The following is a 14,453-nucleotide window of genomic DNA, read 5'->3' on the forward strand; positions in this document are numbered from 1 at the left end:
AAGAATTAAACCTTATTTAAAATTTTATTTATTGTTTTTACAAATAATATTTTTATTTTATTATTATCAATGTATATATTTTTTAATTAAACAATTAATTATATCTATAAATATTTATTTTTATTATTTTTTTTATATTTACTATATTCAATAACATTTTTATTGTTAATATTATCAATAAATAAAATAAATTTTATTTATAGATTTTATTATGATATTATTTCTATTACTTTTAGAAAGACTTATTAAATGATTTAATATTTTAGAATATATTATAATAATTTTTTTTATTATAATATATATATTAATATATTAAAATTATTATTTATATACTTATTTTATAAAAATAAAATTATTAATTTTAATATATTTTATAAAATAAAACTTTATCATTTCAAATGTATTTATATTTTATTCAAAGTTTATACATTTTTTTAAAACTAATATTAATTTTTTATTTTTAAGGGACAATATTAATAAATTGATTTATAATTTTAATATATTTTTTTATTCTTTATATATATATTTATATTTATTTATTAAATTTTTTAAATATTAAAATTTATATATAAATAAAAATTAATTTTTATATATTTTTCAATTCAATTTTTTTTCAAAATACATATTAATTTTATTTATTATATTCTAATTTTTATATTAAAAATTAACCAATTAATATACTGAAATAGATTTTAAATATCATCTTAATATATGTTAATAATTATCTTTATATAATTTTAAATATAATATAATATAATTATTTATTAAAAGTTTTTAAAATTTTATTATAATGTAAAGTAATATAATTATTATATAATATATATATATATATATATATATTAAATTATATTATAATTATATTATAATTAAAAAAATTATTTTATTCTATTTTTATTATTAAACATTAAATCTTTTAATTTTAATAACATTTTTTTTTTTAATTAAAATAAAAAAATTAATCATTAGGCTTGCAAATATCATCTTAGTACAATTTTTTATTTTTTTTTTCTCTTTTCTTTCCTATTTATTTGTTATATTATTTATTTTTATATTTAAATGTAACATGAAAAAAACTTATTTATATAAATTTCTTATATCCACATCATTGATCTTTACATTTAACTTAAGTCTCTTATACAAACTGATTCATCTAAAAAAATTAATATATGTATTATTTCTCTCTTTAATTTAATTCTTAGTTTTTTAAAAAAATAATACCTAAACTATTCCATTCTTAAAATATTTACATCATTTTCAACGTATTTTTCATTAAAACCAATCTATTTTAATCAAATATTAATATAATAAGTAATAAATGTTAGAAATTTATACATAAGTTTTCATACATCAGTTATATTATATTTGGGTATAATTAAAATTGTTTGAAAGAAAAAAATAAAATAATTGAAGATTATAAATAAGGATAAAATTTAAAAATAATTATAGGTAATATTATAAAACAATAAAAATAAATTCATGTATATTATGTGAAAGATTAAGTAAAAAATTACGTAATAAATATAATGAAAATAAAATACATAATTTATATGTAATATTTAAAAAAATGTTAATAATAATTTTTAAAAAGCAAATTATATTTTTATTTTATATTAATGATTATTAAATATAATTTATTAAATATATCAAAATGTACGTAAAATAATTATATTTTGTGTATTAATTAATGAGTAATTATTTTATAAAATACATATATATATATATTTTTTTTTAAATTATATTAAAAAAGAACTAATATATGTATATGAATAAAAAAATAATTATATATATATATATATATATATATATATATATATATATATATATATATTTCTAAATCGAAATAAAATAATAAAATTTTCTTTCAAAATGAAATTTTTATTATTTCACTTTTTAGTTTATTTATTCTTGAAAGTAAAGAACAATCTAAGAAATTTTTTCCTGAATACATTTATAAACCACCTAAAATAGAAGAATCAACTTAATAAGTAACTGTAAATTAAACTCCTTAATTTCCTCTTTTTAAACCATCTTCGACTTTATCTTTTTCTTCTTAATTAAGTTCTTTTGCGCTTATAATGGTTATAGATTCTTATTTATTTAAAATTCTGTAATATTCTATATATTTTTCAGCAACTTTGGGTAATTAATCAAGTCTTTTATTTTCAACTAAAGTTTCTAATAAATTATTTGTTACTTCTGAAAAACTATCTTTTCCTAAAGCTTCCAAAATTTATCTTTGTTCAGTTCTTTTTAATGAAACATTGCTTAAAAATTATCTAAAAACTTCACTTTCTTAGTTTAATTCTTAAAAGTATTTCATGTCATCAGCTACCAAATGTAATACGCTTTAAGAGCTTGCACTTTAAAACAATACTCCTGCATATTTTCCTTATATGCTATCTTCAACCTTTTTTTTAATTTGTTTTTTTTATATTATAATATTTATCTATTTTACTTGTGGAGGTTTATTACCTTCTACACTTTATATTTAATTCTAGGATTATTAAGAATTTAAATTAAATATATTATATCCTAAAATATTTTTAAATAATCTTTATTAAGGGATTATTTTTCTTAATGAAAACATTATATTGTAGTTTTTTTGTTTCTTTTAATTAATTTAAATAAATTTAATTAATTTTTTTTTTTTTTTTTCTTTATAATAAAAAATATGTTTTTTTAAATAAAAAAAAAAAAAACATTAAATGTGAAAATATTTCTATAATAAATTAATTTTAAAATATAATATTGATATAAATTTATTTGATATTTTTATAGTATTATTTTATTATTATAAATTTATTTAATTAAATTAAATGTAATAATTATTTCTGAATTTTTAATACAATTTATATTTCTATTTAAAAAAAAATAATATTTAAATAAAAATTAAAACACTCCATTTTTTTTTAAATAAATAACAATTAATTAATATATATATATATATATATATATATATATATATATATATATATTTATATATATATGTATATGTTTTTTTTTCATTAATTATTATCTGTAACGCTTTCATAATATCTTCTTTTGTCAGATTCTAAAACCAAAATAGCCTTTTTTTCGTTTTGATATCTCCATCCGTAATATATGATAGCAGCCATTAAAATAAATAAAAATGGCAATAATACACCTAGGATGACTCCCAAATTTCCAGAATCAACTAACGCTTATTTAGTTTTATATTTTAAATTCATAGAAACTTCACACATTTAGAAAAATCTTTAAACTCCTTTAACATCTTCACTATCCTTATTGAAGTCTTTATCTTCACATTTAGTAGAATGGAAGACAATTTAATAATCATGATTGAGTAGGCTTTCAGAACTAGAGCATATAATTCTAGAAGGTACTTTAATTAATTCATATAATTCTAAGTATTTTCTTCCAAGTGCGAAAATATAAGTAGTATCTTCATTATATTTTAAGAATTAGATTTAAGTATCTCCTTACATTTAGAAATAGTTTTCATAGTTATTTCTATTTGCTTAAAGATTTTAGTTTAGTATTGAATGTGAAAAGACTTTTCCAATATCTTCACTCATCCAAATACCTACTCTACTATTAGGATCTAATTTTATACTTGAGACTTCTAATTCATTATCTTCAATACTTTTTATATAAATTTAAATATTTTATTTGTTAGTTTTTTTTTTTTTTAAAATTAATATTTTATTATTTACTAATTTTATATATAGGTGCTATAGTCAAAAAACAATTCAAGACCAAATTTATAGTTTTTAGAATGCATTACAACACCAATAGTATATCCAGTAGCATCGAAGCTTTAAATTCCTTTTAATAAAATGAAGTATCTATATACCCAAGGTACATTATAGTTAATATTTTATAAAACATGAATACCAAAGTCTTTTTCTAAAAGCAAAATAAGTGTAATATCATCTTATTGAACAACTTATATTTATTAAATATCCATTCTTTATACTAAATGATATTTTTTTAAATCTTAAAGAAGTATTTATCTAAATTATTTTAGACTGAAAGATTCATCAATAGTATAAATATCAATACCCTCACTAGTGACAACATAAACATAATTTTACTCATCTTTATATACTGAATTAACATTAGTTCTTTAAATAAACTCTTTTTATGCAATAAAGTCGTTTCTTACTAAACTGGTACTTCCAATAGCATTAAATCTAACTGCACCATATTTACAGAAAATAAATCCATAGTTTTAATATTGAATAGCACTAGTTTAAATAACACTTGTTTCTCCTTCTGTTAATTTGTCAGATGGAGGATTTAAAGATGTATAAAAGTTGCTTTCTGTAGAAAAATCAACTGATACATCATCTATTTATTCTGAAGTGATACTGCTATATGTTAACTAATTTTTTATTTGTTTAAATAAGTTAGTTTTGTTTTGTTTTTACTTAATAAACTCTGAAGGTGTTCGTAGTTATAAATATCTTACTTTATTATTCGAATAATAATACGTCTTTAAATCTTTCGAAAGGATTGTTATTTTAGAAATCTGCTGTGGTTCTGAAAATATAATCTATTGTTGCTTTAGATTAGTGTGTTCGACATCCTCCTAAATTCTTTAAATCTTAGCTTTTAAAGACTTTATCATTATCAAGTTCTTCTTCTACTAAGCTTGTACCCTAATTTTAAATAAAATTTATATATATTTTTGTTTGTTTTAAGCATATTTTTACATCAGATAATTTATGTGTTAGTTATATAGAATAGATATCATATAGATCTTCATCAAATTTTAATTCCAAAGCCTAATTTGGCCATCCTGTAAGAATTACATCATCCAATTAGACTTTAATAGGTTCTATATTTTAGATATCAGTTTCAGGTATAATTTATATGGATAATGCAAATAGAGTTGATAGTATAAATATAAGTTTTTAATTCATTTATTTATTTTATATATATATATTTATTTATTTTTGATTATAAAAATCTAAATAAATATATATATATATATATTTTATAAATATATATATTTAATTAAAATAACCGAATTAAAATAATATCTATATTTATGAAAAAAAAAAAAAAATATTTATATATATATATATATATAAATATTTAATAATTATAAAATTATCATTTATTGTCTATTTTTTATTCCATATATTAGAAATTATTTTATTAGTCAAATTAATATTTTTCACAAAGCTAATTATTACCACATTCATTATAAAATATATAATTTTCTCCTTTTAAATATCTTTGTTTATTTTGTTAATTTTATTGTTATTATTATTCATCTGTTTACTACTTATATAAATTATAATAATTTCCTTGCATGCTAAATAGCTTAGCTAACTTAATAATTATTCCAAGGAATTTTACATTTGGGATTTTAAAGAATATAATTTTATATTTAGTTAATAATTAGTTATTTATTTTTTTTAGTGAGCTAAAAAGATTCAGTCACCTTTTTTTGGCAACATTAAATAAGCTTATTTATTTTCTTTTTCATTTCTTTGTTCATTATTTATTGGAATTCATTTTCTATATATTATTTTGCTTATTAATAAAACTCATCTGAGGATAAAATATTGAATATATATGTTTTACTAAAGGATTTTAATCCAGATTTTAAAAAAGTATTAGAAGGTTCATAAAAATTATTAATTTTTATATTATTTTATTTGGATACATTTTAAAAGAAATATTCATAAAATTCTTTATAATTATTTTTGTTTTTTTTACAATTCTTTAAATGATTTTGAAAAAAATTATTTCTTATATATTTTAAACATTTTCTAAATATAAATTTCTCATTTTCTTCATCTCTTTTTTATTTTCTTCTTCTCCTTTATTTTTAATATACTATATCTTAATTAAATTATTCGGTTTATGTATTTTCTTCTTTGTTTTATTGTTCTTTTAGATATTTTAATTCAATACTTTTAATAAAAACTCTTTCACAATCATTTAATTCTTGAAAATCTTCTTGCTATAATTTAAATCCGTTTTAAATTTAAAAAAATAATGTTATTAACTTATCACTACATAATTGGAAATTCTTTACTTCATCAAATTATTATTAAAAATTTTATTGAATTTAATATTCAATATCTAAATTTTAAGAATTTATATTAATGACATTTAAATGTTAAGTATATTTAGAACTTATATCAGATAAATCATTTTCAGAAATTTGATTCTCAATTTTTTATTGTTCTCCTTATTCTGAAGTTAAAAAATGCATTTTTATTAAATAATTATGTTAAAAATAAAAATAAAAGCAATTAGCTGAAATATAAAAAATATAGAAATGAAGAAATTATTAATTAACTTAATTTATTATAATCTAAATAATTAAATAGAAAATATAAAAAAATAAAAAATAAGTAAAAACACTATAATATAATAAAAATAAAATAAATAAAAATATAATATATATATATATATATAAATATATAAATATTATTTATTAATTTTTTTTATATTTTTTTTTTTTATATTTATATTTACATATTCATAATAAAGAATTTTGGATTTTTTCCATAAATATATTTTATTCTTTTGTAATAAATTTTAATAATTACTTTTTATTAATGTTTTTTATAAACATATAAATAAATAATATAAATAATATATATTGTAAAGTTTAATTAATTTTTTTTAAAAAAGAGATTTATATTTTAATAATCAATACATTAATTTATAGATTTAATAATAAAGAGCATTTAAATATAATAATTATATTTTTATTTTATCTAAATTATATAAAAAATTATCGAAATTGAAATATATTATAATTATTATTTTATATTAATATAAATTTTATTATAATTATATTGAATTTTTAGTTATTTTCATGTAATATTTATGTTTCTCAATGAATAATTAATATAAAATATTATGTATTAATATTTTTAGACATAAAAAATAATTAAAAATGCTAATTTTTATGAATAATAAAATATGTGATAACAAATAAGCATAAAAATTGAGATATTTTAATTTTAATTATGTATAATATTAGATCATATAAATAAAAATAATAATTTTTATATAAAAAAATAATAATACAAATAAATAATATGCTCATTATATTAAATATATCAAAATATTTTTGATAATTATTAAAATTGCATTTATATTTATAAAAAACTTAATATATTACATATATTTAAACAAACTATTAAAATATTAAAATAAAATTAAATTTTTTATATGAAGGAAAAATTCTTTTATAAATTAAGACTATTCTATTTATTTATAATTAATTATATTTGAAAAATAAAATTCTATAAGTATAATTTTATAATAATTAATGAATATATTTTTAATATAAAATTAAATGTTTTTAACATATTATATATATATATATATATATTTATATTTATATATATATACATATATATATATACAATCATTAATAAAAACAAATTAAATTTTTAAAAAAATTAAAAACAAAAAACAAAAAAACAATAAATAAAATATGTTTAAAATATTTGCAATTTTCTTATTAGTTTAATTAACTTTTTCTATTTAATCTATTTAATCTATTTAATCTGAGTTTAACGAAAACTATCTATAAAACTAGCTTATTATTCATCTGCTTCATATTGTAATTCTTAAAAGCTAGTATAATGGACTTGTGGTTTGGCTTGTAATAAATCATCAAAACTAACTTATGTTCACTATGAATTATCATCTAATAATAACTCAGCTATATTAGGATATTCAAAAGATGATAATGCAATAGTAATAGCTTTTAGAGGTACAGTTACTATGATTAATTTAATAACAGATATAAATGCATTATAAGTAGCTTATGATAAATGTGATTAATGTAAAGTCCATAAAGGTTTCTATTCGGCTTTTTAAGGAATAAAGGATAAGATTTAATAAGCTTTTTAAGAACTCTAATAAAAATATCCTTCAAGTAAAGTCTTTCTTACTGGGCATAGCTTAGGAGGAGCTTTAGCTACTTTATTCTTACCCGAAGTATATGAATGGAATGGTAAAAAATAACTTGATGCTTTTTACACATTCGGTTAACCCAGAGTAGGAAATAAGTAATTCGGATTATGGCTTTAAAAAAATGAATTATTTTCGATTTCTAAAGGAAGAGTTACCCATAATAAAGATCCTATAGTTGGATTAGGACCTATTTTTTTAAATTATTATCATTTTGGATATGAGATTTTTTATAAATCTTTCAATGAAAATGAGAAGTATACGTTTTGTGAAAAGCCTGAGGATAGTAATTGTGCTTCAGGTGTATCTTCTTAAACTAGTTTATAAGATCATGTATCGTATTATGGATTCAATTGGACTGTTACTAGGTTATTATGTTAATGAGAATATGTTGCTTTTTTATATTTATGTTTTATTTTTTTGTATTTTTATTAAAATAATAATATATCATTGTTAAATATAAATATGTATTAATTATCAAAAATAGAATTTAAATGATTTTAGCTTTTTAAAAACAACCATTTTCGTTTAAAAATAAAATAATTTGTTTAAAATATTATTGTTTATAATATATAGTTATTTCATTTTTAAAATATAAGAAAAAAATTTGTAAAAAATAATTAATAAATATTAAATATATATATATATATATATGTATTTAAATATAAATTATATATATACCTAATATTAATTTTATTTTATATTAAAAAAATTAGACCGAAACTTATATTTAAGAAATAAACTAATATTATATATACTTTTTTTAAGAAAAAAACTTAATAAAATATATATATATATATATTTTAAGAAAATTCTTAATAATATATCTATATTCTTTATTAAGAAATATCTTAATAATATATATATATATATATATATATATATATAAATATATATATATATATATATATATATATATTTTATTTTAAAAAAATTTTTAATAATATATATATATAAATATATATATTTTATTTTATTATTATTTTTTTTAAGTAAATCTATTTAGTAATATTCTTTTTTATTATTATGTAGTTATAATTAAAGATAAATTCGTGAAGATACGTAATTTATAATTTAAATTTTAATACAATTATTTTATTTTAATTATAAAAATAATTGATTTTAAAATATAAGTTAGTAAGAAAATAATAATTATATACTGAATTCTTATATTTTCATTAAAAATTAATTATATATGTTTTTTTTTAACTCAATTATTTTCATATTTAAAAAATATTTTTAACAACATATTGTTTAATTAATATTTTGTTGTTGTTTTACTTAAAAAACAATTTGTAAGATATTAATCAATGAAGACTTAAATTATATAAATATATATTTAAATATATATATATAATATTATTTTTAATTATATATATTTTTATAATTATTTGTATTTATGTAATTAAATATATATATATTAATATTATTTTATTTATTTTTAAATTTTATTTTATTTAATTATATCTTAATTAATATTATATTTTAGAAAAAACAATATGTTTTTGAAAATTTTTTTCTAAATAAATTAATTGATTTTTAAAAATTAATTATATTTATTTTATTCAATATAATGTTTATTTACATTATATAAATTAAATACTTTTGTTTTAAGATATTTCTTTTTTTTTTTTAATTTATTGTAAATTTTTATATTTTAAGGGATTTGCGGTTGTTTTTTTTTAAAAAAAAAACATTCAAAATGCTAAATAGTTTGATTATTAGCTATTTCAACAAAAATTCCTAATTGAATTTACATTGTTTTTGGCATGAAAATTTTTAATAAAATATATATTTTATTATTTTATAGTTTATTTAAATTAATAATTCATTTTATTGTTTTATTTTTATTCGAAATTTTTTTATTTAATGAGTTAATCAATTAAAATTAAAAAAAAATAAAAGAACTAACTTTAATTATAAAATTTCATAAAGTTATTTTAATTTCTTTATTTTTGTTTGAATCTAATTAAAATTAATGATATATAGTAATATTCATTAATTAATATGTTATTTTTATAACTTTTTTAAAACATAAAAAATATTAAAAAGATTAAGATATATATTTATTTTTTTGAGTAAAAATAAATCAAATAATTATAATATAGTTAATAAACAAGTATTTGATAATATTTTAAATATAAAACATAAAATATTATATAATTTTTTTTATATTAATAGATCTTTCCTTCTTTCAATATAGTTAACCATATGATCATAATGTTTATTTTTTCATTTTCTAAAGAGTTTTAAAAGTTTTAAATGCGATTTTTAAAATAGATGATAAATATAAAAAATTAAGGTATATTAATTTTTATATATAGTTTTTTTTATTTTAATAAGTCTGAAAATTTATAGAGCTATTATTTAGTCTTTATTCAACTATATTAAATAAAAAATAAAAATAAATTAATTAGATATTATTTATTAAAAAAATAGAAGGTTTAAAAATTTTATAAATCTAATGTTTTCCTATATATAATATATAATCATTAAATTAATTATATTTTTTATAATACAATAAATAATGAGTTAATTGTAAGATGCAATATTATAGATCTTAAAGGACAAATAATATTATATAAAAAAAAAATATAAAAAAAATAATTTTAATTATGTATATTAAGAAAAATATAAATATAATTATTTATAAAATATTATAAATAAACATTTTAATAAAAGAAAATATTATACTTTCTAAGTTATTCAATAAATAGGAATTTAAAATATTGTCGTGAGATTATAAAATAGGAATATTTGATTATAAAATCATAATTATATTTTAAATATAAAAACTTTAAATAAATTATATATATATATATATATAAATATATATATATATTTTATATTTATATTTTATTTGTATATATATATAATAATTATATATACTACAAATATATATTCATTTATTAATATATTTATTTTATTATATTTAGTTTTTTATTTTTTTAGCTTTTTCTTCAAAACAAAGAATCTTATTTAGTTTTAGGTGTATTATCTATACAATAATAAAAAATAGAAATCTATAATTAAATTATATTCATTATTTTTTTATCTTCAAATTTTTTCTTGATTTTAATAATTAATTATTCCGATATTCCGATTCGTTAATTTTATTCTTTCTTCTTCTTCAATATTTATTTTTTTAAGAAAAAATAATCACTAAATCTTATATCGTTTTTTTTTATTTAAATTGCTTTATCATAAATCAATATTAAAGAAGATATTCTTTATTTAAATATTATAATTTAAATTATTTACTTATTTTTGATATCAAAATATATTCAAATTATTATAATTTATTATTTTTTAATAGGAAAAAACCTTATTTTTTATTGTAAAATAAATATATATATATATATATATATATATATATATATATATATATATATATATATATATATATATATTGAAAATGTTTCCTTGCTTCTATTTTCATTGCCTGAATATGTGGTTTATTTTTTGACATTGTCTTGGTAAGGGGGGGGGGATGAGGTGGGTTTTGAAATTTTTAATTTCGGTTTATGTATTCTTTTTTTCTCTTATAGAATTAATAAGATTAATTTGAATATATACCATTTGATATGTAAAAAAATAATTTTTGTTTTAATATTATTTCTTTTACTTTTTGTTATGACATTTTTTATTAAATTAAAATTTTATTATATTTAATATTTTGTTTGATTTTATATATATATATATTTGTATGGTATTTGTTAAATTAAGTTTTAAATATTTTATAAAATTGGGTAGTTAAAAAAAAAAAAAAAAATGAAATGTTTTTATTTTTTTATTTTTTTTATATCGAATTTTTACTTATTTTAAAGTGATTATAAAGAAGGCCTTTATTTTTTTCGTTCGATATATACTATATATTATAGTAATATTAGTTTTTTAAATATTTAAATATTAATATATAATATATTTACAGAAAATTGATTATTATATTATATTATATTATATTATTTATTTTTAAAAAAAGAATAATAATTTAAGTTATAAAATTTAATTAATATTAATTTTTATTAATTATAAATAATAAAGAAAAATGCTTCAAAAATAAACATAAGTTTAATAAAGTTAAAGACGTTCTAAAAAGCCATAGTCTCCTTTGTTATAAATAAATGGTCTTTAAGAAAACAATATAAAAAACTTATAAAATGGAGTTAGTAAAAAATATAAAAACCTTTTATATTTTTGTTAAAAAACTCCGATTTTTTTTTTTTTTTTTTAAAAAAAAAAAAGAAGATGTAAATAATAAACATAAATTAATAAAACGAATAGATACCAAAGAAAATGAATATTAATTAAATTGTAAAAGAACTAATTTAAATAAAATTCAAAAGGATTAAAATAATAAGGAGAAAATAATTAGAATATAATAAAGACTAAGTAGTTCTTAAACTAATAATATGTATTTCGTATCTGAAAGATCTAACAAAAAAAGCCATAATTTTAATAGTATTTTTATTTAAAAATAAAAATAAACAAAAAATAAAAAACAAAAGGATAAAATAGTGTTTTAGAGTTTTTTAAAAAGTGCCTTTATGATGAAAAACATTAAAAAATAAAATTTCGAAGAAAGTCTTGTTATTGTACTTAAACGGGACTTCAGAGTTAAAAATCCTTAAAATATTAATAAATTTTACCAAAAACTATAATAAAATAACACATATATAAACAAGTAAATATAAAGAATAAGTAAACGTTTGATTTAGAAGAAAAGGACTAAATTTTGAATTGCATTTAAAAAAATCTTTAGTAAAAATTATAGGTTTTAGACAATTAAGAAATTAAAGAATCGCCAAAAAATCTTAAATTAGAGATAAGAAGTCGTTTAAATTCGTAAAACGTTTAAAAAAACGATAACTAAGGTAGAGTTGGCACTCCTAAAGCAAAAGCAATCTAACGTATATAGAATAATTAATCTATATATTTTAATCGTTCTTAATCTAAATTAAATACACCGGATAAAGATATATCATAATCAAGCTATTAATAAGGCTCACCAAGTCATTTATAAAAAAACCATAGATTTTATAATGTCTAATATGATAATCTAATATAAAAGTAAGAAAAGAAGAAGAAATTAATGGCAAAACTTAAGTTTTCGGTAAAAATGATTGGATGGTAATCTTAAATGAGGAGAAAAAGCCAATTATATGGATTATAGTATTATAAAGCCTTAAATGAAGAGGAATTAGACTTTTCTTAAAATAATATTAATAATGGCGATTAGAAATAAAAGTTTTAAAAGAAGATATTATAAAACAGTAAGAATTAAAAGCAATTTATAAATGATGAAAAGAATAGAAAATTATAGTATTTTCTTAAAAGTCAAATGACTGATAAATAATATAAAGATTATTTTGGATTTAAATTCAATAGTACAGTCACTAAATTTGTTAAATAAACACATTTAGATTCTTTATAAGTTTATAATAAAAATAAATCATCTAATAAAGATTTATAACCACTTGAGTATTTAATGGTAAATAAAAGAAATATGGTCTGGTTTAAAAAAGCCTAGTAAAATTTATATCATAATAATAGACTCGATACATAACTTAGTGGAAAATCTGCTTATTGTAGTAATAGAAAATTAGTTTGGTCTTCGGAAGGTGGCATTATTAGTGATAAAAAACAAAGAAAAACTAAAAGTAATGGTTTCAATCGAAAATTGAATTTGATTTTTAAAAGTTAAAATTGTAATAATAATCTTTATTTAAATTTATAATATAAAATATGAATTTTTATTATTAATCTTATTTTTATGTTTTTAATTTTTAAATTTTTTTTTTTTTTTTTTTTTTTTTTTTTAGTTTTTTTTTTTTTTTTTTTTAAAAAAAAAAAAAATAAATAAATAAAAAATAAAATAAATGGACAATATTAATTTCTAAACTGTATTAAATAGAAGAAAAAGTGATAATTAATTCACTATGTAGACTAGAAATACATCAAGTTCACCCTTTACTTAAAGAAGAAATTCAGTTCTGAAAATACTTTAACCCAAAGTTCAATAAACAATGAACAATAGTAATATTAATTCTGTTAATATCCTTAGTACAGAATAATTAAATATCTAAAAATAAACTCCTATTCTAAGAAATGTATTTAGTTAGTATTCTTTAAATACATAAAGACCTTCCTCGGTTATAAGAAAGAGACCGAATATGTTTTAATAATAATTAAAATCATCTTAACTAATAAAAGCTGAGACTACATAGTAAAATATTGTTACATATAATCCAAATGAAGAATTATTAGTAAAGGAGTTGGAGGCATATAAGAAAAAATGTATCCATTTGGTAAAATATGAATATGAATATCAATTATAAATATATATATATATATATATATATATATAATTATATATATATAATTATTAATATATATATAATTATTTATATATATATAATTATATATATTATTATTTATATCCAATAGGAATAACATCTATTATAGTTTCAATAAGATATTGATTTGTATAAAAACAATGAAATTTAATTATAATCGGA

The 14,453-nt window shown here is 15.1% G+C and overlaps 4 protein-coding genes across 4 annotated transcripts, besides 33 other annotated features; 2 read left to right on the forward strand and 2 right to left on the reverse strand. All coding sequences in view use genetic code 6, as the record gives it.

Moving 5' to 3' along the window:
- Nucleotides 1–313: 313 nt before the first annotated feature.
- Nucleotides 314–384: a microsatellite.
- A 109-nt stretch (nucleotides 385–493) lies between these two features.
- Nucleotides 494–550: a microsatellite.
- A 142-nt stretch (nucleotides 551–692) lies between these two features.
- Nucleotides 693–758: a microsatellite.
- A 49-nt stretch (nucleotides 759–807) lies between these two features.
- Nucleotides 808–865: a microsatellite.
- Nucleotides 811–840: a microsatellite.
- A 156-nt stretch (nucleotides 866–1,021) lies between the features above and the next one.
- Nucleotides 1,022–1,053: a microsatellite.
- A 726-nt stretch (nucleotides 1,054–1,779) lies between these two features.
- Nucleotides 1,780–1,828: a microsatellite.
- A 33-nt stretch (nucleotides 1,829–1,861) lies between these two features.
- On the reverse strand, nucleotides 1,862–2,587 carry IMG5_180630 (ATP synthase delta subunit precursor, putative; the record flags this gene model as incomplete). Its single annotated transcript, XM_004027538.1, has 2 exons — nucleotides 1,862–2,407; nucleotides 2,456–2,587. 2 exons carry the CDS (start codon nucleotides 2,585–2,587, stop codon nucleotides 1,862–1,864), a joined length of 678 nt encoding a protein of 225 aa, XP_004027587.1.
- Nucleotides 2,588–2,752: 165 nt separating this feature from the next.
- Nucleotides 2,753–2,810: a microsatellite.
- Nucleotides 2,811–2,904: 94 nt separating this feature from the next.
- Nucleotides 2,905–4,907, reverse strand: IMG5_180640 (hypothetical protein; the record flags this gene model as incomplete). Its single annotated transcript, XM_004027539.1, has 4 exons — nucleotides 2,905–3,624; nucleotides 3,696–4,366; nucleotides 4,413–4,643; nucleotides 4,698–4,907. The coding sequence occupies 4 exons, from the start codon at nucleotides 4,905–4,907 to the stop codon at nucleotides 3,003–3,005; spliced, it is 1,734 nt and encodes a 577-aa protein (XP_004027588.1). The 3' UTR covers nucleotides 2,905–3,002.
- Nucleotides 2,932–2,993: a microsatellite.
- A 58-nt stretch (nucleotides 4,908–4,965) lies between the features above and the next one.
- Nucleotides 4,966–4,999: a microsatellite.
- A 357-nt stretch (nucleotides 5,000–5,356) lies between these two features.
- Nucleotides 5,357–6,172, forward strand: IMG5_180650 (hypothetical protein). Its single transcript, XM_004027540.1, has one exon. It carries the CDS (start codon nucleotides 5,569–5,571, stop codon nucleotides 6,106–6,108), a length of 540 nt encoding a protein of 179 aa, XP_004027589.1. The 5' UTR covers nucleotides 5,357–5,568; the 3' UTR covers nucleotides 6,109–6,172.
- A 160-nt stretch (nucleotides 6,173–6,332) lies between these two features.
- Nucleotides 6,333–6,406: a microsatellite.
- Nucleotides 6,407–6,443: 37 nt separating this feature from the next.
- Nucleotides 6,444–6,472: a microsatellite.
- Nucleotides 6,473–6,759: 287 nt separating this feature from the next.
- Nucleotides 6,760–6,806: a microsatellite.
- A 517-nt stretch (nucleotides 6,807–7,323) lies between these two features.
- Nucleotides 7,324–7,381: a microsatellite.
- Nucleotides 7,382–7,417: 36 nt separating this feature from the next.
- Nucleotides 7,418–8,427, forward strand: IMG5_180660 (lipase family protein, putative). Its single transcript, XM_004027541.1, has one exon. It carries the CDS (start codon nucleotides 7,747–7,749, stop codon nucleotides 8,317–8,319), a length of 573 nt encoding a protein of 190 aa, XP_004027590.1. The 5' UTR covers nucleotides 7,418–7,746; the 3' UTR covers nucleotides 8,320–8,427.
- Nucleotides 7,499–7,528: a microsatellite.
- A 233-nt stretch (nucleotides 8,428–8,660) lies between the features above and the next one.
- Nucleotides 8,661–8,812: a microsatellite.
- Nucleotides 8,793–8,854: a microsatellite.
- Nucleotides 8,855–9,253: 399 nt separating this feature from the next.
- Nucleotides 9,254–9,296: a microsatellite.
- Nucleotides 9,260–9,314: a microsatellite.
- Nucleotides 9,264–9,312: a microsatellite.
- Nucleotides 9,267–9,350: a microsatellite.
- Nucleotides 9,351–10,514: 1,164 nt separating this feature from the next.
- Nucleotides 10,515–10,539: a microsatellite.
- A 203-nt stretch (nucleotides 10,540–10,742) lies between these two features.
- Nucleotides 10,743–10,837: a microsatellite.
- Nucleotides 10,832–10,864: a microsatellite.
- Nucleotides 10,857–10,893: a microsatellite.
- Nucleotides 10,894–11,281: 388 nt separating this feature from the next.
- Nucleotides 11,282–11,345: a microsatellite.
- Nucleotides 11,346–11,875: 530 nt separating this feature from the next.
- Nucleotides 11,876–11,905: a microsatellite.
- Nucleotides 11,906–13,703: 1,798 nt separating this feature from the next.
- Nucleotides 13,704–13,778: a microsatellite.
- Nucleotides 13,712–13,777: a microsatellite.
- Nucleotides 13,727–13,777: a microsatellite.
- Nucleotides 13,777–13,816: a microsatellite.
- Nucleotides 13,817–14,246: 430 nt separating this feature from the next.
- Nucleotides 14,247–14,363: a microsatellite.
- Nucleotides 14,269–14,375: a microsatellite.
- The last annotated feature ends 78 nt before the right edge of the window (nucleotides 14,376–14,453 follow it).

This window comes from Ichthyophthirius multifiliis (genome assembly GCF_000220395.1).
Source record: "Ichthyophthirius multifiliis unplaced genomic scaffold scaff_1120509251318, whole genome shotgun sequence".
In the NCBI taxonomy this organism is placed as follows: Eukaryota; Ciliophora; class Oligohymenophorea; order Hymenostomatida; genus Ichthyophthirius; species Ichthyophthirius multifiliis.